This window comes from Ammospiza caudacuta, chromosome 5 (genome assembly GCF_027887145.1).
Source record: "Ammospiza caudacuta isolate bAmmCau1 chromosome 5, bAmmCau1.pri, whole genome shotgun sequence".
Lineage (NCBI taxonomy): Eukaryota > Metazoa > Chordata > Aves > Passeriformes > Passerellidae > Ammospiza > Ammospiza caudacuta.
This window is the reverse complement of record NC_080597.1, coordinates 33,804,498-33,830,927: the sequence shown is the minus strand read 5'-3', so window position 1 is coordinate 33,830,927 and position 26,430 is coordinate 33,804,498. Positions and strand designations below refer to the sequence as shown.

At 40.6% G+C, this 26,430-nt stretch overlaps 1 protein-coding gene across 5 annotated transcripts in view; it reads right to left on the bottom strand.

Annotated features, from left to right (window-relative positions):
• NR2C1 (nuclear receptor subfamily 2 group C member 1) overlaps positions 1-25,809 on the bottom strand; it is a 47,152-nt gene extending 21,343 nt beyond the window's left edge. The window contains exons 1-5 of one of the 5 annotated variants that reach the window (XM_058804780.1): positions 25,718-25,779; positions 15,118-15,174; positions 12,157-12,232; positions 7,583-7,690; positions 2,967-3,197 (exon numbers count right to left, since the gene is read on the bottom strand). In XM_058804780.1, the coding sequence (XP_058660763.1) occupies positions 2,967-3,197; positions 7,583-7,690; positions 12,157-12,210 (393 nt within the window). In that variant the 5' untranslated portion in view covers positions 12,211-12,232; positions 15,118-15,174; positions 25,718-25,779. Of the gene's footprint in view, positions 1-2,966; positions 3,198-7,582; positions 7,691-12,156; positions 12,233-13,974; positions 14,022-15,117; positions 15,175-25,717 lie in introns of those variants that run through there. The other 4 variants (XM_058804781.1, XM_058804785.1, XM_058804782.1 and 1 more) reach the window with 4 other exon arrangements.
• Positions 25,810-26,430: the final 621 nt, after the last annotated feature.

Genomic DNA, 26,430 nt, shown 5'->3' with positions numbered 1-26,430 from the left:
AATATGGACCAAAAGGAAATGTACTCTGGACACAACCTTTAATTCCCAACTGGTATATAGCTTGGCTTTCAGTAACAGTTTGACATTATTAAAATATTCTTGTCTTGTCTCAGTCATTTATCTCTGGCACCTGTAAAACTTTGTTAAGCCCATAATTTTAGAATCCCAGTACTACAGCGCAGGCACCAGAACATTTCACTTAATCTTTGAAAACTATCCTACCACAACATAAATAAAGCACAGAAAAAAATCCATTTAAAAAAGGAACATACAAATCACAAGTAACAACCAAACATCATCTTGACATAGAAAAGAAAAAAATGTTCTTCTCATTCAAAAGAGAATATAGTTTAGAAGCTTTAAGAGTTTTTAACTTCTACTGTGCCTTAAAGGGAAGCCAGACTCCATATTCTTGCTTTGCACGTTCAGAACAGCACCTCTGATAAAAAGGGAAGTAACCAAAACAGAAAGTACTCTCTCCTCCAGAGAGAAAATTTGGGAATTGTGGTTTTTAGAGTTTGGAACATAGTACAGACGATGTATGTAGGAAAGTTTAACAAGCATACTTCTTTCTAGTTAGCCTTGTTACCAATACAGTCTCTGAGATTCATCTAGTATGTTTTCTTCAAAAAAGCACCAACTTCTTAAGAAAAATAAGATGATGAGTTAAGAGAATATTAACCTATTGATCTGTCCAAATGTCCAGTATTAACATTATGTATTTTCATGATATTATAGAAAATATAAATTCTAAGTCCTTCCATAAATTAAAGCTGCACTGAAATGGGAAGTTCCACATAAGGAAGGACTACAGAATCGGCCCATGAGGAGATAAAAACTCCAGACTCAGAGAACTTATTAACTGACCTTGAACATGAAGAATAAAAATTTACTATTAATATGAAAAAGAGCCACTGAAGTTAAAATAGATGATGGGAGAAAGGGTCTTGCCAAATGAGTCAATGTAAAGATAAGGTGCAATAACAGAGAGGTTTTTGGCAGAACAAACAAATGGGCATTTCAAGTGAAGGCTACAGAAGAAGAAGAAAACAGGTGAAATTGGAGATGGAAAGATCATTTGAGGGAGAAAATACAAAAGATCCCAAAGGGATGCAGGTGAATGGCAAATGAATGGTACTCTGTATTTCATGGGATTTTAAATGAACAGAGGAAATCTCTACCCATACATATCCGAGGACAACAGAACAATTTAACTGGGGTGACAGAATACCCTGTTGCTTCTCAAACTGATCTATTCTCCCCAAATGATACAATCAGAATGACAGCTTTCAATTTTTTTACAGATTTCCTCTTTTCCTGAATTTTGCCTTATAAACCAGTGTGGCATACTTCTCATCTCTTAAGTTGTCTTTGAAAATAATTTTTATGTGGACTACTCATATCCCACTAGTTTATATTTTTGTTGAGGCATACCTAAAATACAAAGTGTATGGTAACACGAAGCATGCTTCAATGCCTCTCAACAGGATTGGCTTTTGCTACTGGTCCCATACTCACAGTAATCAAATTCTTTGGAGCAAGGACCTAGGGTGTCCATTTACAAAGAACTGTGAATTCCAAAAATAGTAATATTATGTAATACAGAGATTCTTTTAAGCTTACACAATGTGTAGGTAGTGAATCAGTGGACTCGTTCACAGAAGAGCATAAACTGGACAGTTAAAGAGTCTGCAGCTGAAAAGAGATTGCTTGAAAGAGGATTTTGTAGTGATCTATAAACCCCCACACAAATGCTTAATAGTATCTTCTAGTGCAAGAGACACCTAATTAAACAATTCTCTCAGAATGTCAAATAATCTAACATATTCTTGGCACACCATAGGATATTATACAGAATAAAGCTTACATGATATCTATATAAATAACAAAAAAAGGTTGTTTAACTTTAATAGCAGCTATCAAATATGATGGTCTAACTGCAGTCTCCAAATCAGGTGGCTCCTCTGTATCATCAGCTAATGGAAGTAAAAGGATATGCTCAAAAAGATCACTATTTACTTGGTCATCTTTTAACATTTTTCCTTAAGCAGCTGTTTATGGTCACAATGTTTAAGTGTTTGATATGGGACTAAATGGACTGCAGCTATCTGAATGCAGTCTGGCACTAAATGGACTGCAGCTATCTGAATGCAGTCTGGCCCACCACTGATGTACTGTAACAGCAGCATAAATGTGTCTGGGTGGAACACATGCAGTAACTGTACTGCAGCTGCATGCAGCATCCTCCTATTTCATGCTGAAGCAGGTCACATCTCCCAGCTCTCCTTGCAAGTTTCTGACACTCTTCACATCAGTGCCATGCCATCCCTGCCAGGCTGGGACAGAAAGCCTGGAAGCTGAAGGGTGGCAACCAAGGAAATGGCGCATACAATGTGCATGGAGTAAGGTACACTGGGGACCAGCTAAGGGAGCCACAACCCTGCCTAGCTACAGTATCACATTAGTAAACACAAAAGCATTATTGTTATTTCCTCACCCCCATGGAGTCATGTATTGCCCCACTAGTCTGAGCACTGCTGTGGACTACAACTCACACAGCTGAACAGCAGTTGCAACAGCGTGCAAAAAGGAAAACCAGCAAAGGGAAATGTTAAGAGAGAAGGACAATGGAGAAAAGTGAATGTTTTTCAACAATACATGAAAACAGATGGAGAGTTAACGAGCAGAAATAAAGGACTGTTGGCATGGCAGAATCTGGAAATGACAATAAAAATAACTGTATTTCTCCTAATGTCATGAGCCAACATATAAATTTTAAAAGCAAGAAATTTACTAAAAAAAGCTTTTTCATAATTTTTAAGTAACCACAGTGAGTCGTAGTGCAAGGAAAATTATACTTTAAAAAAAAAAAAAAAAAAGGAGAACCCAGACAGACTTATTTGGAAATAAAACATCTTTTCTTATCCCATTTGAATGAAAAATATGAAATAAAGTGGATTATCTACCTGGATGTGTTGTGCAGATATATCAGGGGATGCAAAAAACAGTTGGTTGACACCTGCAGCATCTGGAGTTGCTAGGATAACTTTTCCTGGAGTGGAATCTTGTCTGGCAAGGATCACCTTGCTTGGGGTAGAGCCATCATGATTTGTTAAGATGAACTGCTTGCCTGCTGAGCTCTGATCAAGTGATGTAACAATCTGAATCTTCTGGCCCGTCTGCTGATCTGTGACAATCTAATAATACATTTATCTCAATTGTTATGGTGATTTAACCTTTTGGACCCAATCCGGGCACTTGAAGAAAATGGGATTTTGCCTTTCACATTTGAGAAGCAGGATCATCTTCCCCTCCATCACACAAGAGTGAATTAAACTCAGGCAAAAACCTGGATTTTCACTGTATTTGAAACACATTTCAATCAAGGTGTTTGAAGTAAAACCTGAGTCTGTACTCAATTTTTACAACTGACACATGTTTTTACAACTCTACTGAAACTCCTGACAATTCTAACATCCAGAACTCAAGGCATGTCTGTAGTTGAGCCCTAAGACCCATCAGGTTATAAGAAATATTAAATCTTGAATTCACTGCTCTCTACATGAAGTGTCTGCAGCACCTCCAAGGTTTGGTTACTTAACACGGAACTTCTTAAAACCACAAACGTAGATGTCCAAGTGAAACAAGTAAGCAGTAAACAGCAGGAAAAGCAATTATATTGTTGCACCTGTATATACATTTTAGGCTTCATTTTGTGGGGACCTTTTTTTACACATACATTTCTAAATAAATTAGTGAAACAGAATCTCCCTCCCTGCCTTTTTTTCTTTTCTTTTTTTAAGGAAAAAGAACAGATCTACGGGGTGGTTTTCCCCATTTTATCCCTGTTTTCAAGTACAAATACAGCAGAATTTTATTAAATAATCCTCTACCTTCTGCCAACTTGGTCAGAAGATTATAATCCTCAGAGAAAATAATCAGGATTCTATATATATTCCATTATAAATCTCACTTATAGTCACTGCATATCTCCTTAAAAATGTCTATATGGAAAACTGCCTGGTTTATTCCGGAGACTAAGGAGAATTATCCTACAAAGACTGTTTCCTGCAAACTATTTTGAATTACAGATCAATAAAATAGCTCCTATTAACTTGTTTTTTAAACTGTGGACAAACATTTATGTTTATCTACACATGCCTACCATTCATATTACAGATATGAATTTTATTTTTATTACAGATGACATTTATTTAGTTGTCCAATATTTACCATATCTTATTCCCCATAATTGGGGTGCCAATATTAATTGTATTTCCTAGGTGGAGAACTATGGCACAAAGAAACTGAATGAGGCATAATTTCACATGACTTCTTTATCAACTTTGCTATTGCACCTTCATGACAGGTTTATTACTTTCTCTAAATGCCCAATGCCTGTGTATAGTTTGCATTTTAAAAAGATAAGCAGTGATGAGTATCCAATTTCAGCAGTTATAACACAATATTGCCACTTTCAAATATTCATAAATCATGAGTTTCATTACACAAAACAAATGTGTTTCCTTCAGGTGGCCTTGTGCTCTTAACATTTTAACAGATCAAAACTCAAATCTTTTTCTCTACACAATATGATTAAAAGCATATCTAAGAGAAAAGTGCAGGTAAATGATAACATTCTAAATGCTAAAGAACAGAAGTTACCATGGGATTAGGGGTGTAGGCTGAGAAGACAATGCTAAAACATGACAATAATTATCGACATGATAAATTTTCTGTGCAGTTTTTTCATATATCCTTATGTCTGGGACCACATACAGCTACAGTAGACCATTATTTCTTCTTTAAGTTCCTTTAGATTGGTTCTATATTCTTGAGAAGGCACTTCCCTTCATTCCTTAATTTAATTTTCTTTGTTCCATTTTCCTTCATTCACAATCTTTATTTCTCTTGTAATTTTTGGCTATTTCCAAAGTAGCTGATATTCCATTCCCTTTCTTTCCAAGCATCTAGCATCTTTCCAAGCATTTTATTTGGATTAGGAGAAATCCAATGTATATTATGCTCAACAGGGTGCATAGATGTACAAAAGCCAAACAGAACACTGCGCTGTTTTTTGAATCTCCAGACCTGCTCTTTGAAAGACACTCTTAACTAAAATCTGTCTCCATATAAAATCTTAAAAGCATAACTGAGAGTACCCCAAAAAGGTACATATTCCATCTAGTTTGGTTTATAAAAAGTATACCGAAAACCCAGCATGTCCCAAACACAAACTTGAAATACAGCTGAAACTATTTTTGGAACATATATACTAAGTAATCTTTTTTCCTACTGTAGCCCAGCTGTGTAATTAAAAAAATATATGTACTTGTAGATAAATATGGCAGGAGAGTAGGCGGAAGAACCACTGATACGTCACCCAATTCACTTCACCTTCTATTTAACAAATAGAGTGCCAGTCTTCAAATGGGCTCCTGCAATCCTAGGAGGGTGCCCAGGCAGTTTTCACTACATGATAAAGCAGGTATAGTGCTACATCAATATCCTTACAAAGCTATTCAACCTGCACAAGTGATTTCTGCACCTGACAAGCATCTGACAACTGACAGAGCCATAAGAGATAGCAGTTTAAACGCTTAAGCACGTTCTTGATTGCAGCTGACTCTTATGGCCATACACCTGCAAACCCCCACCTACACTGCAATAGGGACACTGAAAAGTGGAGCAGTTCAGCACAGCACAACAACTTGCAACACCTAAATGTCAAGGTAAGAGAAAAACATTGTCAAAGGGAAGAGGAAAAACATTTATCTTCTGACCACGAATCCACCACGAATCAGTGACAACACATTATCTTTCTTAATAACCTGAAACTCAATATTGCTAAAACAATAATATTATAAAACAGGAATATATCAATTCAGGATTGACTGCATAAAAAATACACTACCCTCATGTATTTCAAATAAGCACCCTGATGATAATGGAAGATATTGTTTTCCTTTATTGCTTTTAAGCCTTGTTGGTTAACAAGTTTTGATTTCCATTTGAACATCATTCAATAAACACCTCGGTATCTGTGTGTTCCTATTTTACAAAAAAGAAAATGTCTAAACACAGACAACTAATACACTTGTTTATAACAGGAGCAATTTAGTGCAGAATGCCTGTTGAGCAAATGTAACATTCAACTTTTCTCCCAGAAGAAATGCTAGCATTCCCTAAGAGTGACTAATGAAACACGTTTTAAAGAATCTTCTACTGAGGATTTTCTATTTCATTGTTTCAGATAATTAGGTGCATTTAATAATAATAAAGGAAAAAATAATGATTGGAAATATAAACTCAAAATTATTAAACGTAGCATTTATGTTGGACATTTCACAGAGATACATTTATTCCTACAAACTACTTTGCTCTTCACATAAATTCTTCTCTGAGCAAAGTTTTTATTACTAAGTTTGATACTAGTGATGTTTGTAGATGTCTCTTGCAGGAAGGATGAGTGTTTTGACTGAGTGTTGTTCCACACAAATCAAGAGACAACAGCCAAAGTGCTTACCATCCTTTTTGAAGACAGAATGTTGTTTAATTGATGAGCACAAATTAATTAATAAAAAGTACAGCTGTACAGGAAGTGAGAAACAGAGCAGAGGCAGCTAAAAGAATGAAGACCTACATGATTGGTAAGACAAACCACAACTAGAGCACAGGTGGGGAGGTAAAAAATCTAAAAAAACCCCATATTGTATGGGGGGTGGTTGTGAAGAGCCCTGGAAGGTTGAAAGCTTGCACATAATGCACCAAAACATGAGAAAAACAGAGGACAATGTTTAGAGTGAAGCTGCTAAAAGAAAAAGCAGCCAAGATTATACTAGCAGCTGGCTCACTTAAATGTGTGCTTTTGTATGAACAACATATATCTGAGAATATTTTTTACATTTATTCTGCAGTTGATATTTTTCTATTCAATGAAAATTAAAAATATAACTGATTTGCACTGACTTCTAATACATAAAACATAAAATTTCATTCCCCAAATGTTCCTAGTCTCCATAAACACATTTCTCTGTTGATTTAAGTACCTACATTGCCAAAAACTTCGCTACCCTCACTTCAGCTGGAGGTTTTTACTTGACCAGGTTATGGATTATAATACCAAGAGATACAACATGGGTTGGGACAACCAAAAATCAGTATTCTTCTCAGACATTAAGTTTCTCTGCATTTTTTCATTACTTCAAAGATACAATGCAGTATTTCCCTCCCCACTTCTGCTCCAAAATGTAGAAATCCTCCAACTTAGTTGAACTACCAATTAGACAAAATATTCAACTTTCAAGGAATAGCTTCACCTGCAAAAAGTATTTTTCTGTTCAGTGATTTAGGATTTTTGTGATGTTAAAATTCTTACAAGGGAAAAAGAAAAAAATGAAAAAGAGAGGAAAGACTGGAATGCTGTTTTATTCCTATTTATACAGAAAGGGTCTCTGCCATCTGGGGCTGAATATTTACATTAAAGCAAGTAACAAGATGAAAACAAAAAAGAACTGCATGTGCAAACTGGCAGAAGCAAATAGCTCATGTCTGCTTTTAAAATGCATCAGATGAAGCATACCTGTATACGCTGTGATAAAGAGAGGCCTGAATCTGCAGGGACAATCTGTATTCGCTGTGCTGCCCCATCCATTAGTGTCTGTGTACCACCTTCCTGGGAATGTGTAACCTAGAAAGGAGAAACAAATGTCATGGACTGACAACAGATATACTATTTTAATGGAGCCACTACCTTAATGGAGTAAACCTTCAGGTTTCATCAGCTTCCAATTTCTCTGAACAAGGCCATGGAAGGTCTGACACTCTTATTCTATAAAAAATGTGAATGCTTGTAATCTAGTTCAACACTTTAATTTTTCTAATTAGAAAATTCTGATTTAGACCCATTTCAAAGTACCCTCCAATGTGAAATTTACAAATACTTTAAGTGAAGCAACTAATTGTTGACATGTCCGTGTATGGCAACCGACCTGAATATTTACTACTGTTGATGTTCATGAGACACAATACCTACCACCATAGCTGTGCTATGTTTGCAACAAATGTACTTTAATGGCTCACTTGAAGTGACAGAAGGGTTTTTTTAAATGGAAACACAGCAATTGGCAGTTTCAATTCTATTTTTCTGTTAAAGAATTTTATACTGGAGAACTATTAACAAAGGTAGGAAAAACTAATAAATTGTATAAAGTTTGCAAACAGTGTATCTTGTATAAAATATCTGCGTGAATGCTCTCAAACACAATTTATTGAAATATTTTAACAATTACCAGTATTTTAAAAATTCTTCACAGCCTACAGCCAATGGCATAGGGGGTATTGTGTTATTCATTACAATATCTGTCAATAAAAATTAAGGACAGCTGCTATTTGTAGAGGCTCGATCAGAAAGGCCAGATTTTTTACACTATAAAGAGAATTTCTCTTCACAGAGTTTACAGACACTTTCAACCTGAAATTTTTGTCTTAAATTCCCAGGTAACTTCAAAACCTTTTTGCTATTCACAAAACTGCCTGCAACATACTACAAATCTCTATTCCCAATATTTCCCAGTATTTACACCATTATACCAATACATCTCTGCACCTCATCGCCCCTCTGCCCCTCCCAATTAATACAGAGAATATATATGTATATTGCAGTCAAGGTACTATTTCATAACAGTTTGTGAGGCTTTTTGTTCCTCCTGGATCAGCTTCCTGATTTTGCAACCATACCATCATCTAAATGCTAGTATCAGCAGACAAAGGCAGGCCAGAACCCACAGCTCAAGGCCAGTATGAGAGAGGGATGGGGAGGAGGGTAAGACTTCCCCTTTAGCAGAAATACAAGCTCCCATTAGCCTATGTTGATTTTGAAATTTTGCCCCAAAAGATGCTACTTTTGGTAGCAATCTCGTAATTTACTTGCTCCTCTACCCTCAGTGTGGCAGGTAAAACTGGTTGGTCAGTCATTCCATGATCTGGCACCGCACACCGGTGCAGACTGAAAAGCAGCCCAGCAAACAAAGGCTATTCTTAGCACAGATCTTCTTCAATCCAGTCTCCACAATGCTCAGAAGCAGATGCATCAGAGCAAATGAGTGAGGCTAATCTGCTGGGGAGATTACTTAAACTGCCAGCACCACCAAAAGAAATGCTTGTCAAACTACTGCTGAGTCATTTCTGGACACTGCTTTCTAAAAATACCCAATTTTTCTGAGTACAAGTACTTTTAAATAATATCTGCTTCTTTGCTTAAGTAAAGGACAAAGAACTGTTCATCAACCAGCAGCATTTTCAGTTCAAGAGAGGTACTTTCAAGCACTGAAGTTCTGCATCAGCCACTCAAATCGACAGGTACATGTGGTGATTCAGAAATTATTAAAGTTTTATGTGCATTTACCTTTGCTTTACAAAATAAGCTACATATTATAGAACTGCTTCACATTTGCTCCCTTAAAATGCCATGATCCACATGTACCTTTTAACCCCACAAAATGTCAGCTTGACAGTTTAACTTCTATGCAGAACACAAGATTTTTTATTTCAGTTAATATTGATAAGAGTAACTGCAAAATTTGTTTAAAATTGTACTTTTTATGTGCGACAGACTGTTTCAACAATGATATAGCTTTCCTCTGTTACAGCAAACTGGCAGGACTGTGGAAATGAACCACCACAGACTTAGTTATTCCAGCCAGAGTTTAAAGAAAGAATGCTCTTGGCAGGTAGCTTTGCTACATGATTCAAGAAATGTATTCTTGATACAGAAATAGGAATTATCTTGCACTGAGCAAAAGATGACTAGCAGATGGCAGAATCTGAGCAACAACAATCACTGCACAATGCTCCATACACGCAGGGTTATATTTTGCTTCAATGTTTTGCTTTCATGTAAAAAGCCCTAAATTAAGAAAAGTATGCTTGTGAACACCATTGTAAAACTGTTGTGGTAATTTTGTGATTTAAAATGTTTCATGAACAACAATTAGCATTATTTTAAAAATCAAAATCTACGTACAAAACACTTCTGATCATTATTTCAATGAGACAGAAGCATTTCCATTATCCTCAATAGAGGAAAACGTTTTCCTTTCAGGTCTTCTTCCTTTCAGGTTCTACTCATGTAAATTTTTCTTGTAAATTCAATTAAAACTACTTCAACAAGAGTATTATAAATGTTATCAAAAATACTGCTGAAGCTCTCTAGACCTTAAACTATGATTTTTCAGTGATTAGGAATGCCACCAAGCAATTACAGCCTGTATGTAGGCAGGAATGTAAGTTATTGCATGGAGGCCCCTGTGAGACTGCTTTCCTTGCTGATTCCACCTTTCAGAGAGCACATTCATGCATGGCATGGACCTGTGACAGCAATTTTGGCTTAAGGAGTCCCAGTTTGCACTGCCCTCAGGGATGCTTTTCAGTCCTTCCAACCACGCGCCTGGTTGGGCCGCACCTCGTACGAAATAAGGACACTGATCACCAACAGGGAGGGAGATGACCTTCCTCCCCTATGCTGTCATTCATTTTTTTTCCTAGTTTTGCCCACAGCATGATGACACACAGAGCTTACATGAGCAAGACTAGCACAGGGTGAGAATAAGTGGCTAAGTGAGGACTGGGGAATGGTTAAAGTGCACTGCTGCCAAATACGGTGTGACCATCTTAGTCAGTAAAACCTTGCTAAAGCACAAATCCTAATCTCCACTGCTGACAAAACAACAGCCATGAAAACTGTACAGCTGTGATTTCACCATGAACAAGAACAGCTACAGCTCTCTGCAGCACTGCACCTTCACTCTGCCTGTTTTCTCCCCTGCCTTCCTTTGGCTATCAGTGTGCTGGCTCTGGTAGTCACTGGAGCCTTCTCAGACCCTACTCTATGCTAACCCAGCAGAAAAGCTTCCACTTGTTTTGGCTGGGTTATTAGCTTGCTCTTGGTGGGGAAATTAATAAGGACAGAAACAGAAAAAGGACCCGGTCTCTCCCATGGTACTGAGATACTAAGTCACCTCAGTGTGTCCTGGAATCACATTATGAAATTGAGAAACAAACCCCAGAGGCAAACACCTTCATCACGCCATCCTGAGGGGAAAGTACACTTCAGCTAGCTTTGACTAGCCTTGCACTGTCAAAACCAAACCAATTTCAACAGGAAATACAGCCCCATTTAGACCTCAACAAAGAATTACAGTCCCAAAACAAAACTGCATTAAACAAGTGTTCTCACCTAACGAAGAGGACAAGTAATAACAAGCAAACATCCCATAAACCACTTATGTCCTTTGAGATTGCCTCAGCAGCACTCAGAACAACTCGTGCTACAAAAATAAAAGCTGTGAAAATTTATTCAGGGTAGAATTAACCATCCCATCCCCCACTCCAACCTTTCAATCTGAAATTAATGCTGAGAGGAAATAAAATTACTTGAGAAGTAAGTCTATGTCTAGACAAGAATCCAAGAGTGGATATTTCAAGCTAAAAAATAACATTAATTATTGAAGATAAATAAATTACTGCCTCTGTCTAATTTTACAGTGGTGTTAATTTTAAATAGTCTATGCTATACTGAAATTTTCTAGATAACTATGTATACCCATATCCACACTCCCAAACTATCTGTGCATCCCTGGCAGTTCTCTGGCTGCAGTGCACAGATTCTGCACACAGGTCACACAGAACCAGAACTAGAAATCTGCAGAAACAGGAGCTCAATCTTTCTTTTGACACATAGCAAGCACATATATCTGAAAGTGAAGAACATGGCAAAACTTTACTAGTGAAGCCAAAAATGACAAATGCAGTAATTGCATAGTTGTGTCCTGACTTTTTAAACTAAAAGGGAGTAAAGCAATTACACAACCAGATGGCTCTCTGAAAACTACTACAGGCTCAGACAGCAAGCTGAAAAGCTAGTGCCTTAGTGGAAACCCTGCTAGATTGTTCTTAATTTTTGTGGGGTGCACTTTGGCAAAAAAGGCTTTGCAGTGTAACTTTAAAATGGACATAGTAGGTTCTTCCTCCTTCTGAGGGAAGTGTCCAGAAGCCTTGCCTGTATCAAAAATTTTCTTTCATAATTTGGGCTTTTACATGTCAGTCTGTGCATTTTATTATTCAATTTCTCTTAAATAGGACTCAAAATGTATGTACCTCTCCCATCTGCTGTTCAAAAATTTGATGGGCCAGTTCCTCTACGGTTGCCATGATCTTTAATCACCAGAATTTCCTGTCAAAGAAAGGAAAGAAGATGCTTAACATCTGTAGTTTCAAAAGTAAAAATATTCTGGGGAAAATATAGTTCACATAAGTGCGTTCACGGTTGTATGAAGATGACATCCCTGCAGAATTAAAGTTTGCTTATACTATAAAAACAAATAATTTGCTATTTGAAAACCTTGTATTGTTTTATTTAAATAACTCACACAGAGACTTCCTATTTTTCCTCTTCTGCTTTTCCAACAAGCAACAATAAAATCACTGTGAGAACAGAAGTCTATTACTGACCATGACATCAGCAGGTCCAGGTTTAACATCTTAAAAAACTGGAACACAGGCGGTTTTTGTTAATGTGAATCAAGAGGGGCAAATCTAACTTCTGGACCCATACAGATTTTTTAGTATCAACTGGAGTGCTTGAAGATCAATTTTGTAACTAACAGGCAGCAGTACTTGGGACACAGAAGACAAGTGTTTAAAAAAAAAGATGATGTTTCATTATCAATACTGCAGCCACAGCATGAGCCCAAATCTTCCTAAGAAGAATTTTGTGGGGTTTAACAGACACTGCTACATTAATGCAGTAAAAAGGATTCAGATGCATGCCTTGTTTATTTGTCAAGGCATACATTATGTGTTATATTATTGATATACAAATATTCACCAGGCAGTACTTAAAAGGAACATTCACAGATTATAAAGCACCATATAAACAATTTTACTGACAAAAGCAAATTAAAAACACTACAATACCTACCTCTTGTATGAACAAAGACTACTCTTACACTAATACTGGCTTTTATTCTTTAACTTTTCTGGAACTCCTAGGAATTACCAACTCCTCAATGAAACTTGAAACCTTCCCAATGAGCCATGCAAATAAAAAAATAACTCACTTTTAATTCAAGTTTGACTCAAGCTAACTCTGCTCTTAAAACTGGAAAGAGAAATATTTTTTGACTAGAGCAAGAATTGCAGGCCTTGGAGGCGTGCCCAGTGGTATACTAAAGCCCAAATAATGTGTGAAAGAGGAAATACAGAAATATTTGTGCATTAGACTATTCTTAATCACTCACTAGCATGCTGCATTATTAGTTAAATTAGGACAAAAGATAACAGGCATGCATATAGAGATATGATACTGAAGCTTATGCTGAAAATCATTATCTCCTAGGAAGATCTAGGTATTAGCATCCTTGCAGGAGCACTCTATTAGCCCACTTCTGCATCTAGTGAGCTGCAGCACAATCAGTATTCAAAGAGCACTTGGAATTTTCAAGGCAGACAACGTGGCTTATCAATGTTTTCTTCTTTTAAATAAAATACTAGCAATCAAATATTGTACTGTTAACATACAGAGTGCCAGAAATGAGTGCTACTTCATTACACAGTAACAAAGAAATCACTTTGAGGTATTAATTTGCACCAGCTGGTTAGTTCTCCTAAATCAGATGCAACTGCCCTCATGTCAAGATGTGAGCTAAGTAAAACAGCTTAGCTTGAAGACTCAAAGTTATTTAAACTGGCATGTTTCACCTTGGAGCAGTGAAGGAATACATTTGTATGCAACTACAATGCACCACTGGGAAATTGGCTCTCAGAGAGGCATAAACCTGGCAGAGAATTTTTGAAACTTATCTAAAACAGACTCATTTGAACTGCACTTGCATGAACATAGGACATCAGGTTCACAAACAAGACTGAACTCCTATGATGAAGAGGAAGGTGGAGAAAAGGTGGAACCTATCCTACCTCGTCATGCTGTCTGGAACAAGCACAAGGTGGTTCAGCTTAGGGATGCAGAACCAGCTGTCACAGCTACACAAATCATGAGTTTGAGGCATGCACACACTGGAAAAGGAATGTACTCACTATTATTGACAACAATTTACATATTACACGGTGTTTTATATTTGCACACTTGCACTTTCAATTTGCATAAACACTACGAAGTAGATTCTTTTGTGTCTTGTTGCTTTATTTAACTCAGCGATCCCTAAAGCAAAGGGCACTGACAAAATCAGTATTTGTAACACCAGTACTCTGTACTAAATATCTAAATTGAAATCACCTCCAATAAACCATGTAACTTTGCTCTGAAGAGCACGTATAACAGTGAAAAAAGATCAGCTTCAATATTTCAAGTATAAACTCTTAGACAACATTTCATGTTGCAGATCCTGTTGCAGATACGGAGAGCTTAACTAGGCATTCCTATCCCATTTTCCATTTTTGGCATATAATTTCATCTCTTCATGTGCTAGCATACACATAATGCCTGAGAAATCAGTTCAAGTAACTGAACTGGCAGAAACTTCTTTCTTACTTGCCAAGTCAAGGAATAATTTCAAAAGCCCTTTGAACAGAATTTACAGCTCACTCCCAGGAAGGAGGTCATGCTCACCCTGACCAAGCTGCAGTCGTCTTGACCCCACTTTTCCAGAAATGCACCAACCATCATCTAGGTAAGCACAATGAAGTTGATTTCTTTTGCAGTCAGATTCATTCTATTGCAGCCAGAAGGGAGAATATGTTGTTATAAGTCAAGAGAGGGAGGAAAAGAAGGAAGACTCAAGGAGGAGGCAAATCTTCATTCCATTGTTACTGGTGGGAAGCAGATAAATCAGTTGAACTGCACCACAAAACTCTCCCATTGCTTTTGGCCCAGTCAGCTGGCTGCCACAGGTCACTCTGGAGTCACACAAGCCCACAGGCACCTGAGCGAGAAGCCAGGTCCTCCCTCTCAGGAGCAGCTGTGTTAAACTGTTCATCTTGTGCTGGGGACAGGGGAGCAGGACAGGTCAAGGGGAACTATCTACAAGTTCTCAGCTAAAATCTACAGATTTTTACAGCAAACTCAGCCGTAAAAGGTTTTGTAGTTCTTATTTTGCTTACCTAGGGTATCTGTGTTAGACTTCCCATCAGGTATGCTTAATCACTCTTTAGACATCCCTGCAAGGAATTAAGCAGAAAAAAAATTGCTTCAGCTGTTTTTCTTCTATTATGTAAATTTTAAAATTTAGCACATTTTTCATATTTTTAAAAGCTTATTTTCCTGAGTTACTCCAGCCAATATTCTCAGTGGCTGAATTGTTTCACATGAAATAATCAATATATTCTTAATTCAAAGCTACCTGAAATTGAGAAATGTTCCATAAACACCTCATAACCTCCATTTCCCAGCAAAGAAAATTACTTGAGGGATGAAGGAAAGGCCATGGATGTTGCTTACCCAGAGCTTAGCAAGGCTGAGACCTGACACCATCTGCCCCAGCATTCTCCTGGACAAACTGGCAGCTCATGGCTTGACCAGGGTTCCCTGGGTAGAAATCTGGCTGCCTGGCTGGGCCCAGAGTGGTGGTAAATGGAGCTACATCCAGCTGGTGGTCAATCACCAGAGGTGCTCCCCAGGGCTCAGAACTGGGATCAGCCCTCTCCAGCACCTTTAACAATGATCCACATGAGGGGATCAAGGGCACCCTCACTAAGTTGGCAGATGACACGGCTGGGCAGGAGTGCTGACCTGCTGGAAGGTAGGAAGGCTCTGCAGAGGGATCTGGACAGGCTGGATCAAGGGGCTGAGGCCTGGGGATGCTGATCAATAGCAGCTGAACATGAGCCAGCACGTGCCCAGGTGGCCAGGAAGGCCAAGGGCATCCTGGCCTGGATCAGCAGGGCTGTGGCCAGCGTGACCAGGACAGTGTCCCTCTGTACTCAGCACTGGTGAGGCCACACTTCACATGTCATGTCCAGTTCTGGGCCCCTCACTGCAGGAAAGCCTCTGAGGTGCTGGAGGCAGTCCAGAGGACAATGGAGCTGGAGCATGACTTGGCTGTTCAGCCTGGAGAAAAGGAGGCACAGCAGAAACTTACTGCTCTCTACAAGCACCTGAAAGGAGTGAAGTTGTACCAGGGGAGGTTTAGATTAGATACCAGGAAAAATTTCTTCACTGAAAGAGTAGTCAGGCATTGGCACAGACTGCCCAGTTGGAATTGCTGTCCCTGGAAGTGTACAGGACCAGGCCCAGTGACAATCACAGGGATGCTGGGTTAACAGCTGAATTCAATTTCTTTTCAACCTTAATTATTCTAAGTATCATCAGTCTGAGTTTTGATCTTCAATAACCAGAAGTGATCTTCAAGGTGTTCTCATCTAATGTGAATCTTCTTGCTTTCAGAAATGCTTTTTCCCATGCTTGTCAAAACCATGCCATACACATTCAAAGGACACACCAGCCCATATATGAGAAATGTTTATTGCTAGTATAGGAAAGAAGTAGATGGAGTCAATTAATTGCCAGGTTTTTCCTTAGAATAGTCTCTTCTCCTTTCAAAATGAATGAGACAAACCATGATAAACCAAATTTTATTCAGATATTTAAGACTGATAATCACATTTTTACTTCCTTTCTAAAGTTATCTAGAACACTGAAAGGAGGAAACCTGGAATTCTACAAGACCAGAGACCACAACATAAAAAAGCTGCACATAGTTTTTGGATCTGCTTTATAATGTCCAACAGTTAAAAGAACTGTAATATTAGTTGTATTATGACTAGAAGAGAGAAAGGAGAGCCAAGGCTCCTGCCAACACACAAGCATTATGTTGTTTACAAACACTGCCCAAATAATTTTTGCCTTATTTATATTTCACTTTGAATACTCCTGCAAAAATTATTTCAACCAGCAAGCCTACAGCTGCCTATAACAAGTAGTACTCAATTGGTCTACTGGTTTCCCTTTTTCACATCAGACCAAGATCCTTGCCTTTACTTTTACCACAAAATTTCTGAAAAATGAAGTGGTAAGAAGTTCTTTGTCCCACAGCCATTTAGCTACTGACACTGTCACAGCTTAAGCTCTTACTTCCTTCTTTGACTTTCTACCACTATAATCTGACACACTGTAAAACTACAGAACAAACATAATCTTTCTAAAATTTTCCTTTAAAAAGACGTGTTGCTGACAACTATGTCAAATGTCAATATGATTAAACCACTGCCTCTGCAAATGTACAATACATCCTAGTTTGGCAGCCTTGTATTCCCCTAGTCCAAGATGATCCCTTTGTTTATTTTCTTATTTCTGGGAACAGGGAAGAATCCTCTTCTCAGAAGATACACAGCACAGAAACATTTTGCTTCTGTTGCTCTAGGTAGACAGTAACACAAATATCAGCATTGTACTTAGACTGATTAGACCTGCTCTACAAGGATGATCACTGCACTTGTTCTCAAATTTATTCCTTGACTGCTTGACACCATTACTTGTCACGTAATTAAATAAAAAATGAAGCTGTTTCAAAAACATTTGAAAAAAATAATAAGCAGAATTATACATCCATCTCTTTTCCTTACAAAAGCTCAATCCCCCCATCCACCAGAAGCACCATCTAAAAGCAGGCACTTTGACAGAAGGCAGGCATTAGACTTCCTCTTAAATGCTTTAAAATGCATTTATTGCTTTTCTGTTCAATCTTCAGACTCAAAATGCTACCAAAACATTTTTGTGTGTAAGTTACATACTGTTAGTTTATTTCCCTAGTGAATGAGTTAGTGAGCCTTCTTGACAAGACTCAGAATTATTTTTAAATGCATCACTGTCACCAGTTAGTACAAACAGGGTGGTGGTGAATCTGGCATCATCAAGTCCAGTGGTGTTCCACTGTTATGTAAGCACCCTGTAGGCCACCACAGCAGTGGAAAACTGTAATTAGCTTGCACCAATTAAACCCCTCATCTCTACTTCCTTCTCAGCTTTTATGTGCTGAGGAAGGAACAATTATCAATGTTTTAGTCAAAATAATTTATGAAATACTTACTTTTTAAAGTATTTCAGGCTTACTTCAACTGAACCAGGTCAGGAAACATTCATTCCCATGAGAGCAGACAGCAATTTTGAGGGTTGGTAGTCAGAAGCACTAACCTCTCCACTAGTACAGTTAAGTTATACCCAGAAGACCATTTAACTTAACCTTCTCCAGGGACAAAAGTTACACAACTTTAATTGTCTTAGCAGGAGGTTCCTATTAATAGCATTTTTAGATATCATACCTGTGTAGACTAAGGACTTTAAAAGTAGTACCAGGAAGAGTATTTCTTTAAGCTTTGATGCTCAATTTGATATAAAAGACAACATCTCTCATTTTATTATATTACACTGTTGGTATAGCTGGCCCACTATCAAGTGCCTTGATTCTAATGTAATGTCCTTTAAATGAGTAAGAACAAACCACAACAGCATGAAAACATAACATGAGAAAATTCTGTCCATTCCAAAGATCTTCAGTTTACTTTGGAAAAAGTACTGCATACCCCTGACCAGTTTTACTGCCACAAAAACAACGTTTGTAAAACTTTAGTAGTTTAGTGGCACTGTTAAACCAGTTTGACTCTATGTATGGAGTGAATAATGATTCTTCTAATTACTAAGTATGTATTGTGTCTTAATACAGGGGTCTTTCCTAGATGAAATCAACCTGTTAAACTAATGAAGATACACAAGTATGTTCTAGATACTTTATAGGTACAAGTACATTAATTAGTTATGACTGCAGAAGTTACTGTGAACTTCACTTTTTGTTTTTATCAGTGTGCTGGTTTTGGCTGGGGGAAAGTTAACTTTCTTTGCAGTAGCTGGTATGGGGCTGTGTTTTGGATTTGTCATGAACACAGGGCTGAGAACAAGAGATGTTTTTGTTATTTCTTACAGCACTCACATACAGCCAAGACCTTTTCTGCTTTTTGTGCTGCCACACTGGTGAGGAAGTTGGAGGTACATGGGAGATGGGTGGCAGATACAGCAGGACAGGTGACCAAAGGTATATTCTGACCATATGACATGCTCAGCATATAAAAATGGAAAGAGGAAGAAGGAGATGGAGCGCTGGCATGCGTCTCCCCAAGCAGGCATTGCACGTGATAGGGCCCCCCCTGCCATCACATCGGATATTCAGCCAGCAGCCTGCCCTGGACATGGCTGAACACCTGCCTGTCAGCTGGATACAGTGAACTATTCCTTGTTTCACCTTGCCTGTCTGTGTGGCTTCTGCTTTCCCTATTGAACTCCCCTTATCTCAACCCATGAGTTTTCCAGCTTTTACCCTTCCATTTCTCTCCCCAGTCCCACTGGTGGGTGAGCGAGCAAGTGCCGGCCTGGGGTTAAACCATGGCACACAGTAAATACAGGAAGGTCAACACAACTTTTTAGGAAAGCTCAAAAAGTGAATATAACAGAAAACCAACTGCAAAAGAAGTGGAAACAATCTCCTGTAGAAATACTGCTTCAATACTGAATGATTTCAATATACCTCAAAGTCAACTAAGGATTTTACCTCAGGTCATGACACTGGGCTTACAGGTACTCTGTACCTTAAAATGGAAACTAGTCCTCACTTCCATTAGCAAACTAATCATACACTAATTAAGAATTCAGCATAGCCTGTGCCAAACTTGTTTAATAAACCCCTACACATGGAATAGAATGCACTTAACACTCCCTCTATGATTAAATGTGCCCGAGTTAGTGCTTAAATAAGTTAAAGACCCCCCTCAAGATTTCTTTATATGTTAGAGCAGTATTCTGCAATGCTTTACAGACAGTGAATTAAACCAAGGAATTCAAACGCATTTGTGGGACAAATGATGGATGCCACTGTTCAGTGCTTCATATAGGAAAAGCTCAATGAACACAGCAAGCTAAATGAGCTATTCTTGGATTATTGTTCTATAAACCACACTGTTCAAGAGGGTACGAGAATTGGCAGATTTAAAGGAGTAAGATTCTCTTTATTAATGAACTGAGGAATATTATGTGACCCTTGACACCCAGTTAGATACTGTTTTTTAAATTCACGAGACCAAGATTTAGACAGTGCATATATAAGGGTAAGTAACAACACAAAACTGAAGCAGCTGGACCTGAAGGCAAACAAGGGAAAATGAGACACTTGCAAAAGCATAAGGGAGTAATTAAAAAGCACAAAGCAATACAAAAAGAGATGCATTTGTAGGCATGCCTGTGCAAATAATTTAAAATCAGTGCTCTCACTATCTTTTTTTTGTAAGCAAGTACTACACTGGGAGGAAACATGAGAAAACAATCACTAGGATAAATTTTCAGTTGACTAACAAATAACTTTTACAGTTTGGGCCACCAAAGGGATAGCCCCACTTTTAGGCCTTGGCTTCTGCTTCTTTTGTCATGGCATCTCTAGAACCTGCCCCATCAGCCACAGCCGAGCTGACTTAGCTCACTAGTCCCACAACCAACTGGGAAAAGGAGGAGGAAAGGCAAGTGGAGTCTACTCCCAGGAGCACTGGCTACATGCCCGAGCTAGGTAAGGACACAGCCACTTAGTCAGGTAACCTGCCCTGTGTACTGTCAGCTATAGCCTGCATCTCTACCTGAAGCCTGCAAAAGGAAAAATTATAAAAAAATCCCAAACTGATTCCCTGCACCAGAGCTGAAGCTGCACCATGAACCAGGACCGGGAAGCTCATCTGACCTAAGGCTTCCCCATTCACTGGATTAGGTTCAGCCAGGTCCATTCCAGCTGCCACAGCAAGATCACCCTAACACATCACAGCAAGGGCAAACCCTTCTTTCCAAACTTGGAGGCAATACCTTCTCTATGGTACAATTACAGTATTTCATGGGAGGTAGCCCCACTGCTGGCTTTGTTCCACTCTGCATTTGCCTTCATGGTTGTATAGCTGTAAATTCATCTTCTGACTTTATTCACCCTGCACCTAACAACACACAACACAGGAAAAGCAAGTAGGACCAGAATCAAGATCAGTTCTTTTTGGTAAAAAGCCCACAATGTTACACCAGCTTATCTATAATGCCAAATTGCCCTTTCAGGCGTTATGCAAGATGACCATTTGGAATATTCTCTGAACTACAACCACAGATGAGGCAGTTGATAGATACATGAAGATACTCTAGAGAAATCAGCAAGCCTCTTCAGCTTCCTTCAGATTAAAAGGAAAAACAAAACAAAAAACCCAAACAAAGAAGCAAAACCCTCATACAACAAAAGTGAGTTTCTCACACATCCTTCCAGTAAATCACTGTTGACACTGACCCATGTAAAATGTTCTGGGGGATGAACTGATCAAGAGCAGCCCTGCCAAGGACTTGAGGATTCTCTTGGATGAGAGGCTGGACACAACAATGTGGACTGGCAGCCCAGAAGAGCAAACATGTCCTGGGGCTGCATCCAAAACTACATGGCCAGCAAGCTGTGGGAGGGGATTCTGCCCCTCTGCTCCTGTGAGACCCCACCTGCAGGGCTGCATCAGCTCTGGGCTCCCAGCAAAGGAAGGACATGGAGCTGCTGGAGGGAGCCCAGAGGAGCTCCCAGGATGATGAGAGGGATGGCACACCTCAGGCTGAGAGAGCTGAGATCGTTCAGCCTGGAGAAGAGAAGGCTTAGGGTGACCCAGCAGCAGCCTTCCATACCTGAAGGGAGCCTACAAGAAAAATGAAGAGGGACTTCTTACAAGGGTATGTAGTGACAGGCCAAGGGGGAATAGCCTCAGATTGAAAGAGAGCAGGTTAGATTAGACATTAAGAAATTCTTTACTGCAAGGGCAGTGAGGGACTGGAACAGGTTGGCCAGAGAAGGTGGAATGCCCCATCCCTGGGAACATTAAAGGCCAGGCTTGATGGGGCTCTGAGCAAACCAATATAGTGCATGGCATCCCTGCCCATGGCAGGGTGGTTGGAACAAAATGATCTTGATGTTCCCTTCCAACCCAAGTCACTTTGTGATTCCCCATTTTTTTTCCTTTGTTATCAACTACACAGGATTAGATTTTGTTAAGTGGGTGTGGGTGTGTTTTTCAATTCCTATAAACATATGAAAGGCACTCAAAAAAAAATCTTAATATTAAGTCCAATTAAGAATCATGTTGACACACTGTCCTGCTAAGACTTGAAAGGAAACACATTACCACACTAAATAGGGTAGTTCTCACACCACAAAGTTACTGCTAAATTACAAACAGCAACCTCAACTTATTTGGAATGAAATAACCGTTTATGAGGACTCATATGACAATAGCAGAGGATTTGGCATTAGTTTTGTAGTGGTTTATATTTTTCAAGTTTCCACTTTAACTTCTGACAAAGGCATTCAAATACTGAGCTGAGTCCAGCCTGGCTTGCTGCCAAGTTGGACAAAAGTAATTTAAATTACATAAATGTAAACAGCCTTTTAGAGAAGGCCTGGCAAAGTCAACAAAATTAATCTAAATATTGATACAGAAAGGCAGTTCTTAGACCATGATCTTCAGGAAGGAATGTGTTTCCTTACAAAATCTGCAGCCCTGCATGATCACATACACGAGACTCAGCACAAGCCATCTTCCAGTCTCAGAGAACTGGAATTTTAAAAAGCTTGGTTTTACAAAAAACTAAATCTTTTGCTGATTTAAGATTTTGCCAAGTAATGCAGTGATGTCTGGAATTAAAAGCTGATGACTGAAGGTTAAAAATATGGACAGGTCTGCATACACAAGAGTAAGAATTTAATTAACTGTACCTTTACAGTTTTATCCATAAAATTCTACTGATAGAATTCTGTTTTGCAGCACGTTACTTTATCCCAGTAATGTACAGGCACAAGATCAAAATGCAAAAAGCAGCTTGAAGCACCACTGAGGAGGGGAAAAAAAAAAACAACTTTGCCAGAAAGTAAGGCAGGTACAGGCTAGTTTCCCCTGATGGTCACTGCGGGTTGCACACTGCAGCCTGTGTGTGACAAGAAGCAGAGCTGTGCCAGCCAGAGCCTGTGGGTAACCCTGCCCAGCAGATTACTGCTGCTTCACAGGGCATGGTAAACCCACCACAGGCTCCCTGATCCCCACCAGCCAAAACAACTCAGGTTAGCAAAGGTTACTATTAAAAGTGCTTAAGACAGGACAGCTGCTGAAGCAGGACAGACACACAGACCCAGTACCAGCTGCAGCACCTGCCAGCTGAGAGCCACACTTCGTCCACAGCCACAACAAACATGGACAAGGTAAGATGTGACACTGTTCTGGTCCTTACATACAGCTGAATTCCTTATTTAAGCTTGAGGTACTGCTTTTTGTCAGGTTTTTTTGACTCAAGCATTAGACACAAATTACTTTCTTCATGGAGACTGCTTTGCTTCACCTCAAGGAAACTCCCCAGCAAATTCACTGGCTGCACAAACTTAAATTACATAATATAATAAGCATACAATAAATTAAAGCAAAAATTGAGTATAAGCATAGGGAACAAATTAATCTTACTACTGTAAATATGAGATTTCACATTATGGAGCAAAGCCACTTCTACTGGACTACCACATTAGCTATAAGCATTCTGTAGCTGTATTTCACAGGTGAGCATGCCACCATATCAGTGGGGTTTTGTTTGGTTTTGGTTCCCTGCACACCTGTCTGCTCCCCCGACCTTTAATAACAATACAGTCATGAAATAATGCTGAAAGGTACTTCTGGAGGTCATCCAGTTCAACCCATTTTTCCCCAAAACAATGTCAGCTTCAGAGTTACAGATGTTGCTTAGAGCTTTCTCTTCACAGGCTAAGAACCTTAAACTGAAAAATTAAGGCAGGCTTTAAAAAAGCACCAAAACCATGAAAACCCCAAACAAAAAAACCCTCCTATCCCACAATCTAACCTGAGATGTAACTATTCTTAAAGACATCAGAACTCCTATGAAACTTGTTCCATTCAAGAGAATGTTTCACAAGAAAATACAAGCAGCAAGAAAACCAGTTATATTAATAATTAAGAAGAAGAGTTAAAGCTAGTTAATTTATGTACTGTGAGCTTCTTTCTGTAATAAGCATCTTGATTTGCTGCAGAATGCAGCAGACTTTGCAAGTGGTGTCCAACCATTCAGTGCAGTGCACAGGAAGCGCAGAAGCAGCTGAGGACTGCACACCCCTGTGGGTGACCTCAGTTACCTTCCCTGTATTATCACACACGTGCACACATACAGCTGACCACCATCACATGAAAATACTTAGCCCTGTGATAAGAGAGCTTCAGCAATATCTCTGGAGAAAGAGCTACAGAGAGAAGCAGGCAAACATTTCACAGACCTTAAGACTTCACTCAAACAACTTTACTGTACAAGAAAAGTTGTACAGCAAGGAGCAAGCCATGGGCTAAATGCTCTGTTGGACATCTCATGTCACAGTGGCCAACCACGGACTAAAGGGGGTGCGGAAAATATTCATGGAATTATTTTCAGAAAAATAACTTACAGAAAAAGCCATACAGAATTAGAATCACCAGATTAACAGTCTGAACTGGCACTGAATTTTGACGTTTTCCCACTGATCAGATACTTCTACTTATACAATGCTGATTCCAAAACCAGGAAGCTGTCATATAGAAAACCACTTGAATTTTTTCCATCTTATTTTTCCATGACAAATGTGGATGCAGCTTTTCGTGCTACACCACTTTCCCAAGTCCACTCTGCTGACAGTAGTAGTTTCATATGAGAGATTTCACATAAGAATGAATGCCTAGCTTGGTTTTTCAAGAATCACGTACACACACTCGTCTTTCAGTGAAACCACTATTTTTTTTCCCCCTCTTCTCTTGCGTAAGTTCACCTGCACAAGACACGGCATCTCCTTTATTCCCTCCACAGCATCCTGGGGAGTGCGGCCGTGCTTCTTACACTTAAAGCAATACATGGCAACAAAGAAAAAAATAAAAACTCCACAAAGCCTGCAGCTTCGAAGAAATACTCTACCCAGCGATAAGTAGGAACAGAGACAGGGCCATCTAACCCAGTAAAAATAATACCGGCTGTTACTCAGGACATACTGCCCTAACCCAAACAAACCCAGAGAGCCGCCAGGGATACACCAGAGGGCGAACCGGCGGGTGATGCCGTCGGCAGGCGGAGTGCCTGGGGGCTTCGGGGAAGCTCAGGGTCACCCCGCGGGAATGCTGAGGCGCAGGGCTCGGGAGAGGGAAAGAGAGAGGCATCGAGGCCAGGCTATAGCGCAACGCCGGGCCCTCCGTCCCCAGCCCTCCCCGCCGGCCCGGCTCGCAGCCCAGCCCTCGCATCTCCCCTGCCCGCCGGTTCACGGAGCCAGCGCCGTGCCCGCCCCCGCCGCACAAAATGGCTGCGCGGGCCGGGGCCCAGCATCAGGGGGCATCGCCCATCGCCGCCTCCCCCCCGCTCCTGTGCCCGGCTCCCGCGGGAAGCGGCGGGCGGCGCCGCCCGGATGCGGGGCGGCGGGACACGCAAGCGGTTCCTGTAGGTGAAAGGTCGGGGGGCGCGGGGCCGCCCGGGGCCGGGCCGGGCCCCGGGGCGGGGCGGGCGCGCTCGGCTGCACGTTCCGCAGCGGTGGCGGCCGGGAGCCGCGCGGGCCCGCACCGTTACAGCGCGGCCGGCCCCGCTCCCCGTGCTCCCGCCGCCGGGCCGCGCCCGCTGCGGGGGGCGCCTCTCGGCCGCCGGCGGTCTCCCTCTCACCTGGCGGGCCCGGTGGCCGGTCCGGCGGGTCGCTTTGGCTGCGGCGCGGCTCCGGCTCCCGGGGGTCAGAGTTCGCGACCCCGCCTCCGCCGCCGCTCGACCCCGCCCCGCCGCGGGCTCTGCGCCTGCGCCCGGGCGCGCGGCGGTGAGGGCGGGGCCGCGGGCAGCGGCCGCTAACGGGACCGGGCCGGGCCTGGGCGCTGCGCCCGCGGGCCCGCAGCACTACGGGCAGGCCCTGGGAGCACACGGACATCGCGGTGCCAACAGAGCTTTAGGATCGCCCCAGCCGTCCAGCCAGCACTGCTGCCACTGTAACACTTAAACCACACCAGCCGCCGCCAGATCCTGGCGCCGCTTAAAACACCTCCAGGCATGGTGACTCCGGGGCAGCCTGTTCCAGTGCCCGATCATCCTAACGGAAAAAAGATCTTTTTTCTCATCTGGAAATCTCTGCTGGGACCGCTTAAAGGCACTTCTTTAGATCTCTCACTGCAGGCACGCTAGAAGGGATCAGTCCCTCACCTCACTATAGCCTTCTTACAGGTAGTTGTGAGAGAGCCATGAGGGCTCCCCTCAGCCTCCTCTTCTTGAGACTAAACAAACCCAGCTCCCTCAAGCCTTCTTCATGAAGCATGTTTTCAAGACCCTTCACAAACATTATTGACCACCTCTGGGTGCTCCTTTATAGAGTCCAGGGTCCAAAACTGAAGACA